This window comes from Salvelinus alpinus, chromosome 16 (genome assembly GCF_045679555.1).
Source record: "Salvelinus alpinus chromosome 16, SLU_Salpinus.1, whole genome shotgun sequence".
Lineage (NCBI taxonomy): Eukaryota > Metazoa > Chordata > Actinopteri > Salmoniformes > Salmonidae > Salvelinus > Salvelinus alpinus.
The window spans coordinates 37622117-37647713 of NC_092101.1; the positions used below are offsets into that span (position 1 = coordinate 37622117).

General features: G+C 43.7%; 2 protein-coding genes across 3 annotated transcripts in view; both read left to right on the forward strand.

Annotated features, from left to right (window-relative positions):
• Positions 1 to 12518, forward strand: part of naprt (nicotinate phosphoribosyltransferase) — a 26201-nt gene extending 13683 nt beyond the window's left edge. Inside the window, exons 2-13 of the mRNA XM_071346108.1 lie at positions 1817 to 1944; positions 2307 to 2389; positions 5093 to 5223; positions 5305 to 5420; positions 6856 to 7052; positions 7289 to 7429; positions 7633 to 7717; positions 8577 to 8657; positions 8784 to 8886; positions 9130 to 9287; positions 9520 to 9627; positions 10206 to 12518. Of these exons, the coding sequence (XP_071202209.1) occupies positions 1817 to 1944; positions 2307 to 2389; positions 5093 to 5223; positions 5305 to 5420; positions 6856 to 7052; positions 7289 to 7429; positions 7633 to 7717; positions 8577 to 8657; positions 8784 to 8886; positions 9130 to 9287; positions 9520 to 9627; positions 10206 to 10292 (1418 nt within the window). The 3' untranslated portion in view covers positions 10293 to 12518. The remainder of the gene's footprint in view (positions 1 to 1816; positions 1945 to 2306; positions 2390 to 5092; positions 5224 to 5304; positions 5421 to 6855; positions 7053 to 7288; positions 7430 to 7632; positions 7718 to 8576; positions 8658 to 8783; positions 8887 to 9129; positions 9288 to 9519; positions 9628 to 10205) is intronic.
• Positions 12519 to 21449: 8931 nt separating this feature from the next.
• Positions 21450 to 25597, forward strand: part of LOC139541446 (1-phosphatidylinositol 4,5-bisphosphate phosphodiesterase gamma-1-like) — a 79927-nt gene continuing 75779 nt past the window's right edge. The window contains exons 1-2 of one of the 2 annotated variants that reach the window (XM_071346107.1): positions 21450 to 22359; positions 22741 to 23056. In XM_071346107.1, coding sequence (XP_071202208.1) covers positions 22768 to 23056 — 289 coding nt within the window. In that variant the 5' untranslated portion in view covers positions 21450 to 22359; positions 22741 to 22767. The remainder of the gene's footprint in view (positions 22360 to 22740; positions 23057 to 25597) is intronic. The other variant, XM_071346106.1, reaches the window with a different exon arrangement.

Sequence of the window (25597 nt, forward strand, 5' to 3'; positions counted from 1 at the left end):
ACTGTTTTGCTGCCAGACAAGGCTCCGCTGATATCCACGTGTAGCGGTGGTAAGGATTCATTCCATGGTGCTGAAAAGAAAGCTCTGCTGTCGGGACAGCTTTATGTAGGCCCTAACTGTTTGTGGGTGCTGTTTTTCACCGTTATAGTCAAATGAATGTATTGTGTTGTGTTGTGGCTTTGTTGGCATGCATCCCAATTTTTTTGTTGTTGAGTTTGCCCCACCAAGATTTACATGCTAGTATATATTTTTCCCATACCCTTGATATTAGTTATTACAAGTGGTGATTTTAGCAAGGCAGGTTTGTGATTAGACCTATAGGCTCTAGCCTAGTGAGCCTATAACAACAACACAAAGTCTAGAGCAGGGAAGGGCAACAGGGGGGGGGACTCAGTTGGGGGTCTCAATTTACTGTTGCAAGGTAGAATACACAATGTGCAATTTCAAAATGTGGTTGTGAATCAACAGTTTTTGTCTTGTTATGCCAGTCACTGATAGTCACTCAGTTAGCCCATGTCAGCTATATGTTTTCAGATTGGTTAATCATTCTAGCGGCCAGCTATCTAAACTTGTAGTATTCAAAGTTGAATTAGAGCCCGGGGGCCCCATTGATTTTGCTAGTCAGTCTCACTCAGATACTGTATTAAAAACTGCAAACATTTCTCTCCAGCCTTGGCCAAAATGTGTAGAATTGCAGGAAATTGGCTGTAAACTGGACATTTTTCTCTCTGCCCCATGGCAAAATTAGTAGAATTTCAGGAAATTAACTCTAAAACTTTAAAATATGCATGAAATTGGATAATAAAATTGCCAAATCTTTTCTCCACCCCATGGCAAAAATGTGTAGAATTGCTACAACTAGCTTTTTTTCAAGCAGGCTTGACTATTGTAATGCCGTCCTGTTTGGTCAACACAAGAAAGCCATTGGTCAACTGCAAAACATACAGAATGTGCAGCACGGGTACTCACTAAGAACAGACAGAGAGCACACATTAAACTGGTTTAAAAGTCTCTGCACTGGCTGCCTGTGAGTTTTAGAATTAATTGTAAGATTCTCCTATTTAAAAAAATATATATATATGAATCCACGATTATCCCTCCCTCTCCCTCTTGCCCCCTCCCTTTCTTCTCCCTCTCCCATGTGTTCTTATGAGATTAGCTTTATTAGCAGTGGTGGAGAAAGTACCCAAATGTCATACTTGAATAAAAGTAAAGATACCTTAATAGAAAATGACTCAAGTAAAAGTCACCCAGTAAAATTCTACTTGTGTAAAAGTATTTGGTTTTAAATATTCTTAAGTATCAAAAGTAAATGTAATTGCTATAATATATTTATGTATCAAAAGTAAAAGTTGAAATAATTTCAAATTCCTTATGTTGAGCAAACCAGACTACACAATTGTCTTGTTTTTTACATTTACGGATAGCTAGGGGCACACTCCAATGACTACCTTGTTGTTGTTTAGACACTAAACTGTAAGCATGTTTCACGTTCCCTGGGCCAAAACACGATGTTTGTAGATGTCGTAATAACAGTTGTCATTGAGATCGGTAGGCAGATGACTTTTCTTGGAAAACCTATAGTAGGCCTAATACTATTCCACATGCCAGGATGTTAGAAAAGTGGTGTGTTGACGTGTATAAAAATCGTTTGTTTATTTCATATGTCATGAATAGTGTATTGTTGTGTAAATGTGTGTTATTACTGTACTGATTAGAAGTTGCTCCAGATAAGAGGGTCTGCTAAATGACTAAATGACATGGAAATTATGATTATGTTATTGATTATGTGTAACAAAGTATAACTGTGTTATAGATGTGGAGTACCTGCGTTCCGTGCTGCCCCCAGCCACTGACCCTGCCTTCTTCCTGTTTCTACGGGAACTGGACTGTTCCGGTGTCACACTCCACTCTGTCCCCGAGGGAACGGTGGTCTTTGCCAGGGTGAGACAACGTCAGGTGTCAAGGGTTATACTCAGGGTCATCCCCAGGCAGGGTTGGAATTATACATTGACTCTTGGGGTGCCCAATGTCTCTTGGGGTATCTAATGTCTCTGGCGGGTGCCTGATCGGACCAGCCCCCCTGTAACTCGAACCATGCCCGCAAGGGTTACATTCATAGAAATATAATCTAGTCATTCTATTTCTATGGTTACACTCAGGGACGGTTCACCCCCAAGGGCCAGTGGTCAGGAGGCTCAGGGACTCACCCACAGTGGTCAGGAGGCTCAGGGACTCACCCACAGTGGTCAGGGTTGATGACTGAGTTGATTGATTCATTGATTGTGCTGTTCCTCTGTTTGAAGGTACCTCTGATGGAGGTGTCTGGTCCTCTGGCTGTGGTTCAACTACTGGAGACCAGCCTGTTGTGTCTGGTCAACTACGCCAGGTAGGGACACACTTCTCCTTCAGCAAACTTGAAAAGGTTTGGCATGGGCCCTCAAATCCTCAAAAAGTTCTACAGCTGCACCATTGAGAGCATATTGATTGGCTGTATCAATGCTTGGCATGGCAATAGGACTGCCCTCGATCGCATGGCGCTACAGAGTGTGGTGCGGACAGCCCAGTACATCACTGGGGCCGAGCGCCCTGCCATCCACGACCTCTATATCAGGCGGTGTGACAGAAAGGCCCGGAAAATCGTTAACTCCATCCACCCAAGCCATAGACTGTTTTCTCTGCTGCCGCATGGCAAGCGGTACCGGTGCATAAAGTCTGGCACCAACAGGTTCCTAAACAGCTTCTATCGCCAAGCCGTAAGACTGCTAAATAGCTAGCAGAATGGCTACACGGACTATCTGAGTTGACCCTTGTATTTGATTTTTGCTAAGTCTCTATGCACACTCACAGGATTCTACACACTCACGCACATACACTCTCCCAACCACTCTACACACACAATCGCATACAATCAGCATTTATGTTGATGCTACTCTGTTTATTATAATACTGATGCCAAGTCACCTTACCCCTCCCTACACATACACTAAATATACAAAAGTATGTGGACACCCCTTCAAATTAGTGGATTAGTCTATTTCAGTCGTACCCGTTGCTGGCAGGTGTATAAAATCGAGCACACAGCCATGCAATCTCCATAGGAAGACATTGGCAGAAGAACAGTGGTTGAAAAGTACCCAATTGTCATACTTGAGTAAAAGTAAAGATACCGAAATAGAACATGACTCAAGTGAAAGTCACCCAGTCAAATACTACTTGAGGAAATGTCTACAAGTATTTGGTTTTAATTATACTTAAGTATCAAAAGTAAATGTAATTGCTAAAATATACATCAATATCAAAAGTAAAAGTATGAATCATTTCACATTCCTTATATTAAGCAAACCAGACGGCACGATTTTCTTTTTTTTCAATTTTTTTTACGGATAGCCAGGGGCACACTCCAACACTCAGACATAATTTACAAACGAAGCCTTTGTGTTTAGTGAGTCTGCCAGATAAGAGGCAGTAGGGATGACCAGGGATGTTCTCTTGATAAATGTGTGAATTAGACAATATTCCTGTCCTGCTAAGCATTCGAAATGTAATGTCAGGGAAAATGTATGGAGTAAAAAGTACATTATTTTCTTTAGGAATGTAGTGGAGTAAAAGTTGTCAAAAATATAAATAGTGAAGTACAGATACCCCAAAAATCAATTTAAGTAGTACTTTAAAGTATTTTTACTTAAGTACTTTACACCACTGACTGAAGAGCTCAGTGATTTTCAACATGGCACTGTCATAGGATGTTACCTTTCCAACAAGTCAGTTTATCAAATTTCTGCCCTGCTAAACCTGCCCCGGTCAACTGTAAGTAGTGTTATTTCAAACGTCTAGGAGCAACAACGGCTCAACCATGAAGTGTTAGGCCACACAAGCTCACAGAACAGGACCGTCGAGTGCTGAAGTGAGTCTCACGTAAAAATAGTCTGTCCTCGGTTTCAACACTCACTACCAAGTTCCAAACTGCCTCTAGAAGCAACGTCAGCACAAGAACTGTTCGTCGAGAGCTTTATGAAATGGGTTTCCATGGCCGAGCAGTCGCACACAAGCCTAAGATCACTATGCGCAATGCCAAGCGTTGGCTGGAGTGGCGTAAAGCCGCCATTGGACTCGGTAGCAGTGGAAACGCGTTCTCTGGAGTGATGAATCACACTTCACCATCTGGCAGTCCGACGGACGAATCTGGGTTTGGATGCCAGGAGAACGCTACCTGCCTGAATGCATAGTGCCAACTGTAAAGTTTGGTGGAGGAGGACTAATGGTCTGGGGATGTTTTTCTTGATTCTGGCTAGGCCCCTTAGTTCCAGTGAAGGGAAATCTTAATGCTGCATAATACAATGACATTCTAGACGATTCTGTGCTTCCAACTTCGTGGCAACCGTTTAAGAAAGGCCCTTTCCTGTTTAGCATGACAATGCCCCATGCACAAAGCGAGGTCCATACAGAAATGGTTTGTTGAGATCATTTTGGAAGAACTTGACGCGTCTGCACAGAGCCCTGACCTCAACCCCATCAAACACCTTTGGGATGAATTGGAACACCGACTGCGAGCCAGGCATAATCGCCCAACATCAGTGCCCGACCTCGCTAATGCTGTTGTGGCTGAATGGAAGCAAGTCCCTGCAGTAATGTTCCAACATCTAATGCAGTAGTGTTCCAACATCTAATGTTACAACAGCAAAGGGGGGACCAACTCCATATTAATGCCCATGATTTTGGAATGAAATGTTCGACGAGCAGCTGTCCACATTATTTTGGTCATGTAGTGTATCTACCTCTATCACTCCAGTATCCCTGCACATTGTAAATATTGTATTGGAACTGACCCAGTATTTAGCTTCTTACTTTCTCTTGTTCTTCTTATTTTTATTTCTTGTGTGTTTTTTTGTTCTACTTTAGGATATTTTTAGTGCTACATTGATATTGAGTACTACAAGGATGTAATTTCACTGCACGTGACATTAAAATGTGGAACTCACACACACACACACACACACACACACACACACACACCTTGTCGACAGGTAGGAATACTGTATACTCCAATAGTGCATTATGGTAATTCTCTGTATCTCCCTTCTCTCTCCAGTCTGGTATGCAGTAACGCGGCCCGGTTCCGTCTGGCTGCTGGTTCCAGGAGGAAGCTGTTAGAGATGGGCCTGAGGAGAGCACAGGGGCCTGACGGGGGCCTCACAGCCTCAAGATACACATACGTCGGAGGTGAGGAGAGACACACACATACATGTAAGGACACACACACACATATATATATACACAGTGACCTACTCCTCTGTCTGTCAGGGTTTGATATGACCAGTAACGTCCAGGCTGGCTTCCTGTTTGGAATCCCCGTGGCGGGAACCATGGCACACTCTTATGTCACTTCTTTTTCCTCCCTGGAGGAGGTGTGGCCTCAGGTGAGTCTCTCCGCCCCTGTGTGTCCTAAATGCCATCTTATGGGCCCTGGTCAAAAGTTGTGCACTTAAAAGGGAATAGGGTGCCATTTGAGACACAGACTTTGTATTGACCCTTTGCATTGACCCTTTGCTTCCACAATACACAACCTCAGAGAAAATAAATACATCTGTCAAGTGTCTCATAACATCAATTTCTCAGTATTTTAACCATGGCTGTGAGCCAACTGGCACCAGATTGCCTACATAGTGCACTACTTTTGACCAGGGCCCTTAGAGAATAGGGTGCCATTTGAGACATAGACACGCAGCCCATATGTACACACTTTTATGGGTCACTGTACTGAACTAGCACTAATTAATTTTCTTTGAATAAAAACATTTCCTAACCTTTTAATAACATGTTAATAACCACAATGTTGATAACCCATCAGTGTGCTATTTATCTTATGTGTATCAATGGAGGCTCCTCAGAGGAGGAAGGGGAGGACCATCCTCCTCAGTGAATTTCATTAAAATAAAAATGGTAAAACATTGAAAAAGTTATCCTTTTTAGAAAAAACTATGTCTGTAAATAATTGATTAAAACACACTGTTTTGCAATGAAGGTGTACAGTAGCCTCAACAGAACTCTGTAGGTTAGCACCATGGTGTAGCAAGAGGACAGCTAGCCTCTGTCCTCCTGTGTACATTGACTTCAATACAAAACCTAGGAGGCTCGTGGTTCTCACCCCCTTCCATAGACTTACAGAGTAATTATGACAACTTACGGCGGAAGTACTCCAACCTATCAGAGCTCTTGCAGCATGAACTGACGTGTTGTCCACCCAATCAAATGATCAGAGAATTAATCTAGTACTGAAAGCATACGCTACAGCTAGCTAGCACTGTAGTACATAACATGTGGTGAGTAGCTGACTCAAAGAGAGAGAAAGACAATAGATGAACAGTTTTCTACAAATTAATTTCTTAAAAAATGAAGGAGAAGCTGCATTAGCTAGCAAATGCAGCTGGCTAGTTTAGTTACTCAAACACCTGGCTCAAACAGAGGAATGCTATGTTAGCTAGCTGGCTATGACTATCCAACACAACACTGGAACTCTTCCAAGTAACTGCTTACTGACTATACACTGTAATGTTACTGCATGATTATTGTGGGTTTACTAACGCATTAGTTCCATTAGCTATGAATGACAGTCATCCAACATGCTGTAATAGAAATAAGGTCATGTTCATGAAAAAAAGTAGTCTTCCCTCATCATAAACGTCAATGACTGCCACTGATGTGTATATACAGTATGTTGTGTGGTTGTTAATGTTTTAATGGTGTTTCTTATCCTGACTGCACTACAGATTTCCCAATTGATACAATAAGGATATTGATTTCTATCTTATATTGATTGATTGGTTGAACTTCCTGTCTCTCCTGTCAAATTAGACGCTAGTGGCAGCAAACGGGGATCATGACAACATCGATCTGATCTCGCTGACCAAGGGTTGGCTGGGGCGTGTGTGTGAGCTGCTGGGGGCGGAATCTGGGAAGATCCATGAGGGCGAGCTGGCAGCCTTCTTGTCCTATGCCATCGCATACCCACACAACTTCCTGCCGGTCATCGACAGCTACAGTGTCACCTGGTAACCTTTCCCCCTTTGCTACTCTTCTCGTCTCAACTTGTCTCGCCTCTTCTCTTCTCTGTGAATGGGGACGTTCTTGCCTAGAAGGACAGCTTCTGACTAGAGATAGCCTATATCCCAGTGTTGAAGTTTTTGTTACTAGCATTGCTTTAGGCCAGGCTACTACATTTCCTTCCACCTGTAGCCTGCTATAGCATTAATGCCATCTCTATTGTGTTTCTGTTGTGTCCCTACAGTAGTGGCCTGCTCAACTTCTGTGCCGTGGCCCTGTCTCTGTTTGAGCTGGACTACAGTCCACTGGGCGTGCGTCTGGACAGTGGAGACCTCTGCAGGCAGTCAGTAGAAGTACGCCATTTCTTCAGACTCTGCAGTGAACAGTAAGGTCCTGTGTGTGTCCTGAACATGCGTCCCAAATGGCACCCTATTCTCTATTTAGACCAGGGAAGAGGTAGTGCACTAAAAATGGAACAGGGTGCCATTTGGGGTAAAGCCTTAGATTAGTACCCTCTAGGGACTTTAATCTTAGTATAGAGGTTTTGAGTAAAGCATGTTTGAAATATCTCACATTTTATCTCTCTAGATTCTCCATCCCTGCCTTCCAGTCCCTTCTCATAGTAGGCACCAATAACATCTCAGAGTACAGCATGGCCGAACTCAACAAGAAGGTGAGGAACCAGACAGACATTACAGAGGCCAGTGGGAGCAGAAGAATGAGAGGACCTTATTTAGTTCTACCTCCTGTCATTAAGCCTCTCCATCTGATCTGTCTATTCCTCTCTACCTCCTCCCTCCTCTCCTCTCTCCATCTGATCTGTCTATTCCTCTCTATCTCCTCCCTCCTCTCCTCTCTCCATCTGATCTGTCTATTCCTCTCTACCTCCTCCCTCCCACCTCTTCTCTCTCCATCTGATATGTCTATTCCTCTCTACCTTCTCTCTTCTCTCTCCATCTGATCTGTCTATTCCTCTCTACCTCCTCTCTTCTCTCTCCATCTGTTCTGTCTATTCCTCTCTACCTCCTCCCTCCCACCTCTTCTCTCTCCATCTGATATGTCTATTCCTCTCTACCTCCTCTCTTCTCTCTCCATCTGATCTGTCTATTCCTCTCTACCTCCTCTCTTCTCTCTCCATCTGTTCTGTCTATTCCTCTCTACCTCCTCTCCATCTGATCTGTCTATTCCTCTCTACCTCCTCTCTCCTCTCCTCTCTCCATCTGATCTGTCTATTCCTCTCTACCTTCTCTCTCCATCTGATCTGTCTATTCCTCTCTACCTCCTCTCTTCTCTCCATCTGATCTGTCTATTCCTCTCTACCTCCTCTCTTCTCTCTCCATCTGTTCTGTCTATTCCTCTCTACCTCCTCTCTCCTCTCCTCTCTCCATCTGATCTGTCTATTCCTCTCTACCTCCTCTCTTCTCTCTCCATCTGATCTGTCTGTTCCTCTCTACCCCCACTCTGATCTGTCTATCCCTCTCTACATCCTCCCTCTTCCTCTCTCCTCTCTGATCGGTCTATCCACGTCTAAGGAGAATGAGATTGATGTGGTTGGTGTTGGAACACATCTGGTCACCTGCACGAGACAGCCTTCACTCGGGTGTGTGTACAAGGTAAAAAGGACACACACACACACAGACAGCCTCTGCCCACCCTCTCCTCACTTTCCCTTTTTTATGTATCCATCGTCTTCTACCCTTTCTCTCATTTTCAACCCTCTCCATCTCTCTCTCCATCAGTTGGTGGAGGTTCGGGGCAGTCCCAGGATGAAGTTCAGTGAGGACCCAGAGAAGAGTACTGTTCCTGGGAGGAAGGCTGTCTATAGGATGCTGGACATGGAGGGTGAGGAGTCACCCTCTACCATAGAATAACATATAGAATCCCTGAATTATAGGATCTCTGTACCCTCCACTTACTATTTCAACACTCAACTAGCTACATCTCAATTTCTGTTTTCATGACACTTTTTCACTCACTCACTCACTCACTCACTCACTCACTCACTCACTCACTCACTCATTCTCTCCTTACTCTCTTTTTCTCTCTCTCCTCTCTCTCGCTCTTGCTCTCGATCTCTCTCTCCAGGCCACCCATTCTTGGATCTGTTGTGTTTGTGTGAGGAGCCTGCACCTAAGGCGTGTGTGGCAGTGAGGTGTCATCCTGTGGTTGGTAACAACACCTGTCAGTCAATCACACCTTCTCAGGTCAGCTGTCTACGCCTGGAGGTCTACACTAAAGGACAGGTGAGCCTGCTGGACCCTGTCCAACACACACACGTCTCAGCCAGAAGAGGACTGGCCACCCCTCTGAGCCGGCTTCCTCTCTAGGTTTCTTCCTAAGTTCTTCATAGCTTTCTTTGCTTTCTCTTTCGGGTCTAGACTGGGTAATTGTAAAGCACTTTGTGACAAATGCTAATGTGCAAAGGGCTTTATAAAATAAATGTGATTCGTTGATTGGTATCTCCCTCTATTGAAGATCACACACCCACTGTGCAGCACAGCTGAGACCAGGGAGAAGGTTCAGAACTCCATCCAGACCCTGCACCCCCGACACAAGAGACTGCAGGAGCCAGATTCTTACATAGTGAGTATTAAGGTTCATTTACTTTGTGGAGACATGGAACAACGTCAGGGACTAGATTGTTTTGGGTATTGGATAGAAAGGCATCTGACGCGCTGTCACAGTCATCCTGCATTTCTCCAATGTAAATGTACTCACCTTTACACACACACTTATGCACGCACACACTTATATACCATAAGGCACTAGGGATGGGTGGAGTACTCGAGTACTCGATTCAAGGTTTGTATTCATTTACTAATAATCAAATCAAATATTCAAAATGTACAAATGCAACTATTTAGCAGGTTGAATTTCTAAGCACTGCCAACTTTTTAGGGACTATGTCAAGTGCAGTGAAAATATGTTGTTTGGTTTTTAATTGTGTCAGAACAACCAGTAATTGGGACAAAAGATAGCATACCGCAAATTTGTTTACCTTCAGCCCCGTTTCACACTTACATGCGTGTACTCCAAAAAAAAAAATCCATGAGAGTACTCGGAGCACAGACATTATTCCAAATGCCCATCCCTACTATGCACGTACACACACACAGGTACCATCATAATCTAATGCTGTTCTTTCATGTTTTCTCCACCAGGTGGCAGTGTCTGAGAAACTCCATAACTTAATTGCTGAGATCAGAAAAGGCAGCAGCAACAACAGCGATTTTCTATTGGCCAACTGAGACACACAGGCTTCAGTCCCAAATAGCACCCTATTCCTTATTTAGTGCACTTCTTTTGACCAGGGCTCTGGTCAAATGTAATGCACTATGTATGTCAAAAGTAGCACACTTAATAGGGAATAGGGTGTCATTTGGGATGAGGCCACGTACAGAGGGAGGGAGGAATCCTAATACTCTTTTAAAGCTTCTTCCTAATTGTCTGGTCTCAATAGACCAATCAGGTCACACCGTCTACCTATCCTACTACTAGTACAGCCTATGTGTCGGTCTGCTTGTGCTATCATGGCAACTCCTTGTTTCACAATGACAGAAATTACGTTTTTCGTCTTGAACAACGATCTGGCCATAATGGCCACATGTACTCTTAAATCTCCACCTGGTACAGCCAGAAGAGGAATGACCACCCCTCTAGGCCTGCTTCCTTTCTAGGTTTATATAAAGCACTTTGTGACAACTTCTGAGGTAAAAGGGGCTTTATAAAATACATTTGATTGAGTTAACAGAAGCTTAAACAGATCTGGGAGCAGACTGCTAGTAGGATTTTCATAACATCCACTAACCACCCTGTCTTGTGTTCAGTGGGAGAAAACATTTGGAAATGGAGGAGATGCTACCTGAACATACCCAATATATACACTCATTTTAGTTTTTTTTTATTGTCCAGTTTGCTCCTACTGAACATGACTTTTCTAGTGGTATAGGGTTAGGGTTTAGGACCTAGGGTAGATTGTGTTACTCTCAGATAATATAAATGATATACTGACACAGACTGAGACACATGGACTGATGGACTGACACAGACTATGTCAAACCTCAACCAAAAGCAGTTCATTTTGACATAATGCTGGCATTTTGGAATACAGTTGACTGACAGCTATGAGTCATGGTGTAGTTTTCTAGTTTTAGTTTGGTACAAGAGCTTGACATGCCTTCCTGAACCTGGTGATCTGCACAAACAAGCAATGTCTGTTAATATATCAGTGTTGGAATTGGCCTTAACCTGGTTCTACAATGAGATAAATGAACATTGAGAATGGTTGCATAAATGTCTCTACTATGAGCAATATTAATTGATAAGCAATTTTTTTAAGTTTAGAAAGATTGAATGTCTCTCTTTGTATGTCTCAGCCTTGTCTTGCTGATTTAGTTTTGGTTATTTTCTTTGGATTACGTTTCCTGAACCAGGCTATTATTTACTGTTTTTTTTTTTAGCATGGACATTTTGTATGAACGAAGCCTTCAATATCATGATCAATCTGTACCTGCCTTAACACATAGTCAATATCATGGCCAATCTGTACCTGCCTTAAATTCCCAGGGCGGTCAATATATATATATATATTTCAACACTATGGGATTGGAATAATATTGTGAAAATTATGATAATAATGTTTTAGTGTAAGGGCTGTCTGAAATGACAGCCGGTTTTAGTGTAAGAGCTGTCTGAAATGTCAGCCAGTTTTAGTGGGATGGAGTTTCTATTATATAAGTTAATAGACCAATAACAAAGAGAGTTTCAAACCTCTCTGCCAATAACAGCTACTCTTCAGGTTACATATCCCACCCATTAGGCTCGTTCAATTTGGCCCTCTACTTAGACCACTCCCAGACAGTCCCAGCTAAATTCTAGCTTTAACACATAGCCATAAAAACATACAGTATTGAGAATCCAGGTAGAATTTGAACACTACGTCCTTTTCAGATCCGTTAAAATTGTACACTAATTATGTTTCTAGAATGACAAGACTAGTAAAACTGATGTTGTACCGTCCAACCAGGCTGCTATCTAATTAACTCTTTTCAAATACACACACTAGCCTACACAGTTCAGGCAATCTGGACAATGTTGTTCAAACATTGCCATGGTGTTTGGCTGCCAATATTATGTCCTCTAATATAAACTGATTAGGTGTGTTGTTTTAAGTAGAAGTATTAGTCTACTAAATATAGTTACACGTATGTGATATCTGTGCAAAATGTGAATGTCTGTTTGTATGACAACATTGTAATGCTAAGATGCGTTGTTTTCAATGGGTGTTTTGTATATGTTGTTGTAGACTAACTACAGGTCCAAGAACAGATTGCCTGAAAAGAGAGACAGCCATGATTGAGTGCAATAATTTTGTTTGTTACATTATTGTATACTGAACAAAATTATGAACACAACATGTAAAGAGTTGGTCCCATGTTTCACGAGCTAAAATAAAAGATACAAGACATTTTCAATTTGCACAAAAAGCATATTTTTCTCAAAATTTGTGCACAAATTTGTTTACATCCCTGCTAGTGAGCGTTTCTCCTTTACCTGACAGGTGTGGCTTATCAAGAAGCATAAACATTATACAGGTGCACCTTGTGCTTGGTACAAAAACTTGTAATGTGCAGTTTTGTCACAACACAATGCCACAGATGTCTTAAGTTTTGAGGGAGCGTGCAATTGGCATGCTGACTGCAGGAATGTCCTCCAGAGCTGTTGCCAGATAATTTAATGTTAATTTCTCTACCATAAGCCACCTCCAACATCGTTTTAGAGAATTTTGCAGTATGTCAAATCAGTCTCACAACCGCAGACCTCGTGTAACCACGCCAGCCCAGGACCTCCACATCCGGCTTCTTCAACTGCACGTTCACCTTTGACCAGCCACCCGAACAGCTGATGAAACTGAGGAGTATTTCTGTCTGTAATAAAGCCCTTTTGTTGGGGAAAACTCATTCTGATTGGTTGGGCCTGCTCCCTAGTGGCTGGGCTTGGCTCCCAAATGGGTGGCCTATGCCCTCCCAGGCCTACTCAAGACTGCACCCCTGCCCAGTCATGAAATCCATAGATTTGGGCATAATGAATTTATTTAAATTGACTGATTTCCTTATATGAATTGTAACTCAGTAAAATCTTTGAAATTGTTGAGTTTATGTTTTTGTGGAGGGGATTTGAAAAGTATTCAGACCCCTTGACTTCATCCACATTTTGTTACGTTACAGACTTATTCTAAAATTGATTAAATTGTTTTTTTCCCTCATCAATCTACACACAATACCCCATAATGACAAAGCAAAAACAGGTTTTTATAAATTTTAGCAAATTTATTACAAATAAACAGAAATATCACACTTATATAAGTACTCAGACCCTCTACTCAGTACTTTGTTGAAGCACCTTTGGCAACGATTACAGCCTTGAGTCTTCTTGGGTATGACCGAAAAAACTTGGCACACCTGTATTTGGGGAGTTTCTCCCATTCTTTTCTGCAGATCCTCAATCTCTGTCAGGTTGGATGGGGAGTGTCGCTGCACAGCTATTTTCAGGTCTCTCCAGAGATGTTCAATCGGTTTCAAGTTCGGGCTCTGGCAGAGCTACTTAAGGAAATTCAGAGACTTGTCCCGAAGCCACTCTTGCGTTGTCTTGGCTGTGTGCTTGGGATAATTGTCCTGTTGGACGGTGAACCTTTGCCCCAGTCTGAGGTCCTGAGCAATCTGGAGCAGTTTTTCATCAAGGATCTCTCTGTACTTTGATCCGTTCATCTATCCCTCGATCCAGACTAGTCTCCCAGTCCCTGGCGCTGACAAACATCCCCATAGCATGATACTTCCACCACCATGCTTCACCGTAGGGATGGTGCCAGGTTTCCTCCAGACGTGACGTTTGGCATTCCGGCCAAGGAGTTCAATCTTGGTTTCATCAGACCAGAGAATCTTGTTTCTCATGGTCTTAGAGTCTTTAGGTGCCTTTTGGCAAACTCCAAGCGGGCTGTCATGTGCCTTTTACTGAGGAGTGATGGTTGTCCTTCTGGAAGGTTCTCCCATCTCTATAGAGGAATGTGATCTCTGTCAGAGTGACAGTCATGTTCTTGGTCATCTCCCTGACCAAATAACAGTTCAAAAAAGAGTTCAAAAAAGAGTTAAGAAAATATTTACCAAATAACTAAAGTCAAAAACAATCAAAAGTAACACAATAAAATAACAAGGCTATATATATATAATTTTATGTAACCTTTGTTTAAGTCAGTTAAGAACAAATTCTTATTTACAATGACAGCCTAGGAAAAGTGGGTTAACTGCCTTGTTCAGGTGCAGAATGACAGACTTTTACCTTGTCAGCTCGGGGATTCGATCCAGCAACCTTTCAGTTACTGGCCCAATGCTCTAACCACTAGGCTACCTGCCGCACCCTATATGCAGGGGGTGCCGGTACCGAGTCAATGTGTGGGGGTACAGGTTAGTCGAGGTAATGTGTACATGTAAGTAGGAGTAAAGTGACTATGCATAGATAATAAACAGCGAGTAGCAGCAGTGTAAAATCAAATGGTGGGGGTGTCAATGTAAATTGTCCGGGTGGCCATCTGATTAATTGTTCAGCAGTCTTATGGCTTGGGGGTAGAAGCTGTTAAGGAGCCTTTTGGTACTAGACATTGCGCTCTGGTACCGCTTGCCATGCGGTAGCAGAGAGAACAGTCTATGACTTGGGTGACTAGAGTCTTCGACAATTTTTTGGGCTTTCCTCTGACACCGCCTAGTATATAGGTTCTGGATGTCAGGAAGCTTGACCCCAGTGATGTACTGGGCCATATGCACTACCCTCTGTAGCGCCTTATGGTCAGATAACGAGCAGTTGCCATACCAGGCGGTGATGCAACCGGTCTGGATGCTCTCGATGGTGCAGCTATAGAACTTTTTGTGGATCTGGGTACCCATGCCAAAACTTTTCAGTCTCCTGAGGTGTTGTTGTGCCCTCTTCACGACTGTCTTGGTGTGTTCGGATCATTATAGTTCGTTGGTGATGTGGACACCAAGGAACTAGAAACACTCGAACCGCTCCACTACAGCCTCGTCAATGTTAATGTTAGTGTTTGGCCACGCAGTCGTGGGTGAACAGGGAGTACAGGAGGGGACTAAGCACACACCCCTGAGGGACCCCAGTGTTGAGGATCAATGCGGCAGACGTGTTGTTGCCTACCCTTACCGCCTGGGAGCGGCCTGTCATGAAGTCCAGCATCCAGTTGCAGAGGGCGATGTTTAGTCCCAGGGTCCTTAGCTTAGTGATGAGATTTGTGGGCACTATGGTGTTGAATGCTGAGCTATAGTTAATGAACAGCATTCTCACATAGGTGTTCCTTTTGTCCAGGAAGGAGAAGTGAAAGAGCAGTGCGGGAAAGAGCAGTGTGGAGTGCGATTGAGATTGTGTCATCTGTGGATCTGTTGGGGCAGTAGGGGCATTGGAGTGGGTCTAGGGTATCCAGGATGATGATGTGAGCCATTACCAGCCTTTCAAAGCACTTGATGGCTACCGACGTGAGTGCTACAGGGTGGTAATCATTTAGACAGGTTACCTTCGCTTCCTTGGTCACCCGGGACTATGGTGGTCTGCTTGAAACATGTAGGTATTACAGACTCGGTCAGGGAGAGGTTGAAAATGTCAATGAAGATACTAGCCAGCGCATGCTTTGAGTAATAGAATGAATACAAAATACAAAAAAAGAACAAGAGAATCAAAATGAAAACCGAAAACAGTCCCGAATGGTGAAAACACTGAAACGGAAACAACTACCCACAACCCATAGTGGGAAAACAGGCTACCTAAGTATGATTCTCAATCAGAGACAACGATCGATACCTGCCTCTGATTGAGAACCATACTAGGCCAAACACATAGAAATATAACGTACAGAACAAAACATAGAAAAACAACATAGAATGCCCACCCCAACTCACGCCCTGACCAACGTAAAATAAAGACATAAAAAAGGAACTAAGGTCAGAACGTGACATCGATAAGAGACATTACTGTGCAGCCGTATTCATCGACCTGGCCAAGGCTTTCGACTCTGTCAATCACCACATTCTTATCGGCAGACTAAACAGCCTTGGTTTCTAAAATGACTGCCTCGCCTGGTTCACCAACTACTTCTCAGACAGAGTTCAGTGTGTCAAATCGGAGGGCCTGCTGAGCTTCAATGCCATACAACACTCCTTCCACGGCCTCCAGCTGCTCTTAAATGCAAGTAAAACTAAATGCATGCTCTTCAACCGATCGCTGTCCACACCTGCCCGCCCGCCCAGCATCACTACTCTGGACGGTTAGACTGTAAATTCTCCTTCCAGACTCACATTAAGCATCTCCAATCCAAAATTAAATCTAGAATCGGCTTTCTATTTTGCAACAAAGCATCCTTCACTCATGCTGCCAAATATACCCTCGTAAAACTGATCATCCTACCGATCCTCGACTTCGGCGATGTCATTTACAAAATAGTCCCCAACACTCTACTCAACAAATTGGATGCAGTCTATCACAGTGCCATCCGTTTTGTCACCAAAGCCCGTTTTATCTCCCTCACTAGCTTTAAGCACCAGCTGTCTGAGCAGCTCACAGATCACTGCACCTGTACATAACCCATCCAACTACCTCATCCCCATACTGCATTTATTTATTTTTGTCACGACTTCCACCGAAGTCGGCTCCTCTCCTTGTTCCGCTGTCGACGTCACCGGCTTTCTAGCCATCGCCGCTCCGTTTTTCATGTATCCATTTGTTTTGTCTTGTTATTTGCACACCTGGTTTTCATTCCCCAATTACACTACATGTATTTATTCCTCTGTTCCCCCTCATGTCTTTGTGGAAGATTGTTTTTGTGTTACGTGTTTTTGAACGCACTAGGCTTGTGTGCGTTTTTCCCGTGTTATTTCACGAAGCCTGTTTTGTATACATTTGATGTGTTGTGACTGTTTTGCGCGTTATACACTTTGCCTTGTTGGCTGGAGGTTTTCGGATGCAGTTGCGTCTGTCTGTTCACAATCCTCTGCTCTCCTGCACCTGACTTCAGCACAAGTACTCACACGCCTGACAATCTTGCTCCTTTGCAGCCCTGCATCTCTACTTGCACATTCATCTTCTGCACATCAATCACTCTAGTGTCTAATTGGTATATTGTAATTACTTTGCCACCATTGTCTATTTATTGCATTACCTCCCTTTTCTTACCTCATTTGCACACACTGTATATAGATTTTCTTCAACTGCATTATTGACTGTATATTTTGTTTATTCCATGTGTAACTCTGTGTTGTTGTATGTGTCGAACTGCTTTGCTTTATTCTTGGCCAGGTCACAGTTTTAAATGAGAACTTGTTCTCAACTTGCCTACCTGGCTAAATAAAGGTGAAATAAAAAATAAAATAAAAAAATTGTACATACGGTCACTGAAGACGATGTCATCGATGCACTTATTGATGATGACTGAGGTGGTATACTCCTCAATGCCATTGGATGAATCCCGGAACATATTCCAGTCTGTGCTGCAAAACAGTCCTGTAGAGTAGCATCCGCGTCATCTGACCACTTCCATATTGAGCGCATCATTGGCACTTCCTGCTTTAGTTTTTGCATGTAAGCAGGTAATCAGGAGGATAGGATTATTGTCAGATTTTCCAAATGGAGGACGAGGGAGAGCTTTGTATGCGTCTCTGTGTATGGAGTAAAGGTGGTCTAGAGTTTTTTCTCCTCTGGTTGCACATGTGAAATGCTGGTAGAAATGAGGTAAAACGGATTTAAGTTTGCCTGCATTAAAGTCCCCGGCCACTAGGAGCGCTGCTTCTGGATGAGCATTTTCTTGTTTACTTATGGCCTTATAGAGTTGGTCGAGAGCGGTCTTAGTGCCAGCATCGGTTTGTGGTGGTAAATAGACGGCTACGAATAATATAGATGAGAACTCTCATGGTCGATAGTGTGGTCGACAGTATAAGGTACTCTACCTCAGGCGAGCAATACCTCGAGACTTCTTTAATATTAGACATCGTGCACCAGCTGTTATTGACAAATAGACACACACCCCCGCCCCTTGTCATACCAGACGTAGCTCTTCTGTCCTGTCGATGCATGGAAAATCCCACCAGCTCTATATTATATATGTCGTCGTTCAGCCACGACTCGGTGAAACATACGATGTTACAGTTTTTAATGTCCGGTTGGTAGGATAGTCTTGATCGTACACCATCCATTTTGTTTTCCAATGATTGCACGTTGGCCAATATAACGGATGGTAGAGGAGGTTTACTCACTCACCTACAAATTCTCAGAAGGCAGCCAGACCTACGCCCCCTTTTTCTCTGTCTTTTCTTAACAGATTTGGGCATGTTCCCGAGAAAGTAGTATGTCCTTCACGCCGGACGCGTTAAACTCTTAAGAATCTGACCCTTTTTAAAAATGTTCGCCTAAATGACATACCCAAATCTAACTGCCTGTAGCTCAGGCATTGAAGCAAGGATATGTATATTTTTGACACCATTTGAAAGGAAACACTTTGAAGTTTGTGGAAATGTGACATGAATGTAGGAGAATATAACACATTAGATCTGGTAAAAGAAAATACAAAGAAAAAACAGCCATTAAAAAAAAAAAAATTGTACCATCTTTGAAATGCAAGAGAAAGGCCATAATGTATTATTCCAGCACAGGCGCAATTTAGATTTTGACAACTAGATGGCAGCAGTTTATGTGCAAAGTTTTAGACTGATCCAATGAACCATTTCATTTCTGTTCAAAATGTTGTATCAAGACTGACCAAATGTGCCTAATTTGTTTATTAATAACTTTTCAAGTTCATAACTGTGCACTCTCCTCAAACAATAGCATGGTATTCTTCACTGTAATAGCTACTGTAAATTGGACAGTGCAATTAGATTAACAAGAATTTAAGTTCTCTGCCAATATCAGATATATTTATGTCCTGGGAAATGTTCTTGTTACTTACAACTTCATGCTAATCGCTTAGCCTACGTTAGGTCAACCGTCCCGTGAGGGACCCACCGATCTTAAAGAAAAATCTTTGTCCAGTTCAAGGTGAGTAATCGCTGTTCTGATGTCCCAAAGTAGTTTTTCATCATAAATGATAGCAGCAACATTATGTACAAAATAAGTTAAAAAAACATGTTACAAACAATGTGAAAAAACTAACAAAATAGCACAGTTGGTTAAGAGACCGTAAAACGGCAGCCATCCCCTTTGGCACCATTCTAAATCTTCCAAAGATCAATGGAAACAAGATGCACCTCAGCTCAATTTCGAGTCTCATAGCAAAGGGTCTGAATACTTGTTTAAATAAGGTATTTCTGTTTTATATTTTTTTGAAATTTACAAAAATTCTAAAAACCTGTTTTCGCTTTGTCATTATGGGATATTGTTTGTAGTTTGATGAGGAAAAAACAAACAATTTAATCCATTTTAGAATAAGGCTGTAACGTAACAAATGTGGAAAATGTCAAGAAGTCTGAATACTTCTGTTGTAGTGCACTCAAACAGTATACTACAATGATCTGTTGTCATACATATTATGAACCGACCCCAACATACTCCAGCCAGATTCATCCACTGTAATGTCTCCATCCAAAATGGCATCGTATTCCCTATTTAGTGCATTATTTTTGACCAGGGCCCATAGGGCTATGGTGAAAAGTAGTGAACTATATAGAGAATAGGGTGCCATTTAGGAAGCATTCTATAGCATGTTTGGAGCAGCCACGCTTTGTGTGGTGTGTTGATACTTTGTGTGGTGTGTTGACTCTTCTCTGTGAAAACAAGATGTGCTCTGTAATTTAATTTGGCCATGAAATGTGACTGACTGTGTGTGAAGAATTGATTTAGGGGTAACATGCCTCCCCCTTCACGTCACCCCACATGAATACCTCTCTGTCTTCTGTCTCACACACACACACAATACACACACACACACCATATAATACACTCCTTCCGGCTCCCCCATTCTCAAAAAATGGGAGGGTGTTCCATGCATTGTGATTGGCTGTTGGCTGGCCATTGGCAGGAGTGGAGGAGACACACCCAGCTGACATGTGGATGTGATTAGACTATAGCACAGCTGTGATGTCATCTCAGACTGCCTCCTCCCACACACAGACACTAGCATCGTTCATCTGTCAAAACACACACACACACACCATGATTATGCCTTAGTCTAGCATAAACAATGCGTATACCAAACACACCTTCCTAATATTGAGTTGCACCCCCCCCCCCCTGTTTGCCCTCACAACAGCCTCAATTAGTCAGAACATGGACTCTACAAGGTGTTGAAAGCGTTCCATAGGGATGCAGGCCCATGTTGACTCCAATGCTTCCCACAGTTGTTTCAAGTTGGTTGGATGTCTTTTGGGTGGTGGACCATTCTTGATTCACACGGGAAACTGATGAGCATGCATGAAAAACCCAGCAGCGTTGCAGTTCTTGACACAAACCAGTGTGCCTGGCACCTACTACCATACCCCGTTCAAAGGCACTTAAAACTTTTGTCTTGCCAATTCACCCTCTGAATGGCACACATACACAATCCATGTCCCAGAAGGATTAAAAATACTTATTTAATCTGTCTCCTCCCCTTCATCTACACTGATTGAAGTGGATTTAACAAGTTACATCAATAAGGGATCATAGCATTCACCTGGTCAGTCCATGTCATGGAAAGAGCAGGTGTTTTTAATATTTCATATACTCAGTGTATAATGGAGCTTTCCAAACACATGCACTGTTTTCAAAACAATGAAAGGCAGCATTCAACTGTCAATTTAAGCAACCATTACTCCCTAAAACTCCACAGACAGTCATCCTGTAAGACCATGGGTAAGGCACTCTTTAGACCACGTGTCAAATCAATTTCATGGAGAGCCCAGTGTCTGCTTGCTTTCACTCCCCCCTTGTACTTGATTGATGTATTAAGGTATTACTTAGTAAGGAACTTTCCTCACCTGGTTGTCTTCATTGAAAGGAAAACCCTGCAGCCACTAGGCCCTCCATGGAATGAGTTTGACACCCCTGCGTTAGACTGGCCCTATACTGCTTTTTGCACTGTTTAGGACTAAGCCATTTCATTATGTCCAGTCACAAAGGAATATCACACTTCTGACCCTAGACTGACTCCAATCACCTACTATTAACACCTGACTTCTGACCCTCTGGCTCAGTCACATCACTTTGAACTGTTATTCTGATTGACCAGAGCTCTTGCAGACAATGCTGCACCTCTCCTCAAAGCCCGCGTATGTCGCCGTTTCTCCACCATATCACCTCTCATTCTCTCTTCCTCTCCCCTCTCGGTTCCCGTTCCCAGCCCTGCTGTCTCTCTCTCTCTCCACTCCCCCCATCTTTCTTCTATAGGCTACAGCACAAGTAGAAGAAAAAAATCCAGCTAGAAGCTTTTCCGGTCTGCTAGACTTAATTTCCTCTAAAGACGTCTCTCGCAGAGAGGAGTGGAGGACGCACACAGGCAGACTGACAGACCAGCGGTTGGAGTTGCACCGGCGGTCACCGAGAAGACTAATCTTCACTCTTTTCTTGTACTGAAGGATATGGTTTCTTTAGGAGGGGTATGAACCGCGGAGCAGTGCTTCTCGGCGGCCTGTGCCGGGAAACGTGTCCGCCGTGGGTGTGAGGGAGAGCGGAATGGTCTGCCTGGACGGAACGCACTGGTCTCGCACGGCCGCTCCAGTCTCCAGTATCCACGCGCTCCCGACTGCGCCAACCGGTCCATAGCGGTGTGATTTGTTTCACGGACCGCCTCAAAAACATTGGGCATCCCACTTGTCTTTTATCGGTTACATAATTGAAACTGAATGTATGTGTCGCTCCCGTAACCCGGACTGATTCTCAGGCGGGGAGGCAGAGGTAAGTGTGACACTGTGTGTGTGCGCCTGTGCTGGATCCAGGGGCAGGGCTGTCTGTCTGTAACCGATCTACCCGCCGAGTGGACCGGACTGGACTGGTTGTACTAGTGCATTAATTAACCACGGGCCAGCCCAACGTGAACCCTGGGTGGAAACCCGAGTCCAACGGGCAATGAGGGGAACAGCTTTGCCTCTCTCTTTTTTTCTCTGGCCCTCGGTCTGATCTTTTTGTGTTTCTGCCAGAAGCATCTGGAAAGGATAACACGGGGATCCATCCACTCCCCCAGAAAGTAGACTGGAGAGTAAATCACATCCTGGATGGAGGAGCATCCTAACTTCTAGAAATGATGGATACAGTTGTCTCGAATTCCAGCTTTATGCTCATGGCCTACTGCTAATAGAGGTGTAAATTATGGGATTGAAAACTGGGTTTTATTCTTTATAATAATAACCTACAACTGGAAGTGTTTGTTAAGTTATTACACTGTTATTAATGACTTCCATTGTTGTTTAGTTATTACTGTTTTTCATTTCTTTCATTTTGCCATTGGATTGGCAATGACCTATTCACCCTGGCCACCAATGCATGTAACTAAGGATAACTGGATAACTGTGGTCCTCGCTCTCCATCGATTTTAGGCCGAGTTGAAGGAATACAACATCCTTTTCCCTAACTCTGAAACCACAACAAGTTGAAATCACTAAGCCTCTGTGACATGTCCTTGTATCCAGGCAACAGAATGTAACTGTAACTACCTTCTCCTTTTCTCTAACTTCTAAACAGTACGTTGAAACTACACATGCAGTGAAGATGTGTGCTGCCAGGTTCAGTAGCAGCAGTAGCGTCAACGGCTGTGGGGGCGTTGGGGACCGGGATGAGACCACTACTAATGGACCCGGTACGGGCCCGGCCACCACATCCCGCATGCTGGACTGGTCCGAGGAGGGCACCCGCATCCTCCACAGCCTGGAGATTGGAACGGTCATGACCGTGTTCTACCAGAAGAAGTCCCAGCGACCGGAGAGGAGGACCTTCCAGATACGACAGGACACTAGACAGATAGCGTGGAGCCGCAACCCTGACAAGATAGAGGGAGAGAGTGAGTATAAGTCAATGTCCCAAATGGCACCCTATTCCCTATATAGTGTACTACTTTTGACCAGAGCCCATAGGGTTCTGCTCAAAAGTAATGCACTATATAGGGAATAGGATGCCATTGGGGACACAACCTAAATGTTAGTGACAGTCGTGTACTACTTGTCTATTACATAGAACCTGGTGGTGCAGATCACTTGGCCTCATGTCTACACAACAACACACACCAGACAGGCACTATTTGCATCTCCCCTCAACTATACCTCCCTCTGTCACTTACATCCTCTGTAACCATAACAACCAATGTGTCTGTCTCCAAGTCTTTCACTTTGTACTGTATAGTGTGTGCGGATTTTGTGGGATAAGCATAGCAGCCTACCATGCTCTCCCATTGGCAGACAGCTGATATAAATAGAATGGAATAAAAATGAATACATGGTGCTCTATGAGGGTGTGATGTGCTGACCCTGCCTGCTATAACTTTCACTCCACTGTCACCGTTTGACAGCTAGGTCATGAACCTCTGACCCTCATTAGCTGTGACCCCTAGCTGTCAGCTGTCCAGTTACAGTAGCTCCTCAGAGAACATGCTGGGGCCACATGGAGCCCTATGAGTTGGCCAGTCACCACCCAGCCCTGTGCTTCCTGTCTGTTGTCCTTGGAGACTGGAGCTGTACAGAGCCGGGATGGTGGATTGAGTGGCAGTGGCATACTTAGCTGACTGGGATATTGTTTTGGTGGGAGGTAGGCTGAGCCATGGTTAGGTTATGTGTCTGGGCTGGGCGTGTATTATATTGTCTGGGCCTGGCTGTATTGTGTGGGATCTGTTCTGTACAGACTGAAAGAGGATCTATTATAATGTCTGTTAACCAGACAGGAGAGATAATAGACTTAGAATCCACATAGAGAACTTTCTCTTTGCATACAACTGGAGAGGAGTAGAAGATGCTCAAACAGCATGATCAAAAAATCATATGGAAATAGGCGTGACTCTCACTCACAATTGAATACTTGATACTTTATTATCTACTTTGAGTTCCCTATACAGAAACCACATATATATACTCTACAGATATATGGTTGTCAAATAAAGCTGAAAGATTCAGGTTGTGACAAACATTGGTCTTGTTGTCGTTGACAAGCATGCACAAATCAAATCAAATGTTATTTGTCACATACACATGGTTAGCAGATGTTAATGCGAGTGTAGCGAAATGCTTGTGCTTCTAGTTCCGACAATGCAGTAATAACCAACGAGTAATCTAACCTAACAATTCCACAACTACTACCTTATACACACAAGTGTAAAGGGATAAAGAATATGTACATAAAGATATATGAATGAGTGATGGTACAGAACGGCATAGGCAAGATGCAGTAGATGGTATAGAGTACAGTATATACATATGAGATGAGTAATGTAGGGTATGTAAACATTATACTGTATTAAGTGGCATTGTTTAAAGTGGCTAGTGATAAATCTTTACATAAATTTCCATCAATTCCCATTATTAAAGTGGCTGGAGTTGAGTCAGTATGTTGGCAGCGGCCACTAAATGTTAGTGGTGGCTGTTTAACAGTCTGATGGCCTTGAGATAGAAGCTGTTTTTCAGTCTCTCGGTCCCTGCTTTGATGCACCTGTACTGACCTCGCCTTCTGGATGATAGCGGGGTGAACAGGCAGTGGCTTGGGTGGTTGTTGTCCTTGATGATCTTTATGGCCTTCCTGTGACATCGGGTGGTGTAGGTGTCCTGGAGGCCAGGTAGTTTGCCCCCGGTGATGCGTTGTGCAGACCTCACTACCCTCTGGAGAGCCTTACGGTTGTGGGCGGAGCAGTTGCCGTACCAGGCGGTGATACAGCCCGACAGGATGCTCTCGATTGTGCATCTGTAGAAGTTTGTGAGTGCTTTTGGTGACAAGCCGAATTTCTTCAGCCTCCTGAGGTTGAAGAGGCGCTGCTGCGCCTTCTTCACAACGCTGTCTGTGTGGGTGGACCAATTCAGTTTGTCCGTGATGTGTACACCGAGGAACATAAAACTTACTACCCTCTCCACTACTGTCTCGTCGATGTGGATAGGGGGGTGCTCCCTCTGCTGTTTCCTGAAGTCCACAATCATCTCCTTTGTTTTGTTGACGTTGAGTGTGAGGTTATTTTCCTGACACCACACTCCGAGGGCCCTCACCTCCTCGCTGTAGGCCGTCTCGTCGTTGTTGGTAATCAAGCCTACCACTGTAGTGTCATCCGCAAACTTGATGATTGAGTTGGAGGCGTGCATGGCCACGCAGTCGTGGGTGAACAGGGAGTACAGGAGAGGGCTCAGAACGCACCCTTGTGGGGCCCCAGTGTTGAGGATCAGCGGGGTGGAGATGTTGTTACCTACCCTCACCACCTGGGGGCGGCCCGTCAGGAAGTCCAGTACCCAGTTGCACAGGGCGGGGTCGAGACCCAGGGTCTCGAGCTTGATGACGAGTTTGGAGGGTACTATGGTGTTAAATGCTGAGCTGTAGTCGATGAACAGCATTCTCACATAGGTATTCCTCTTGT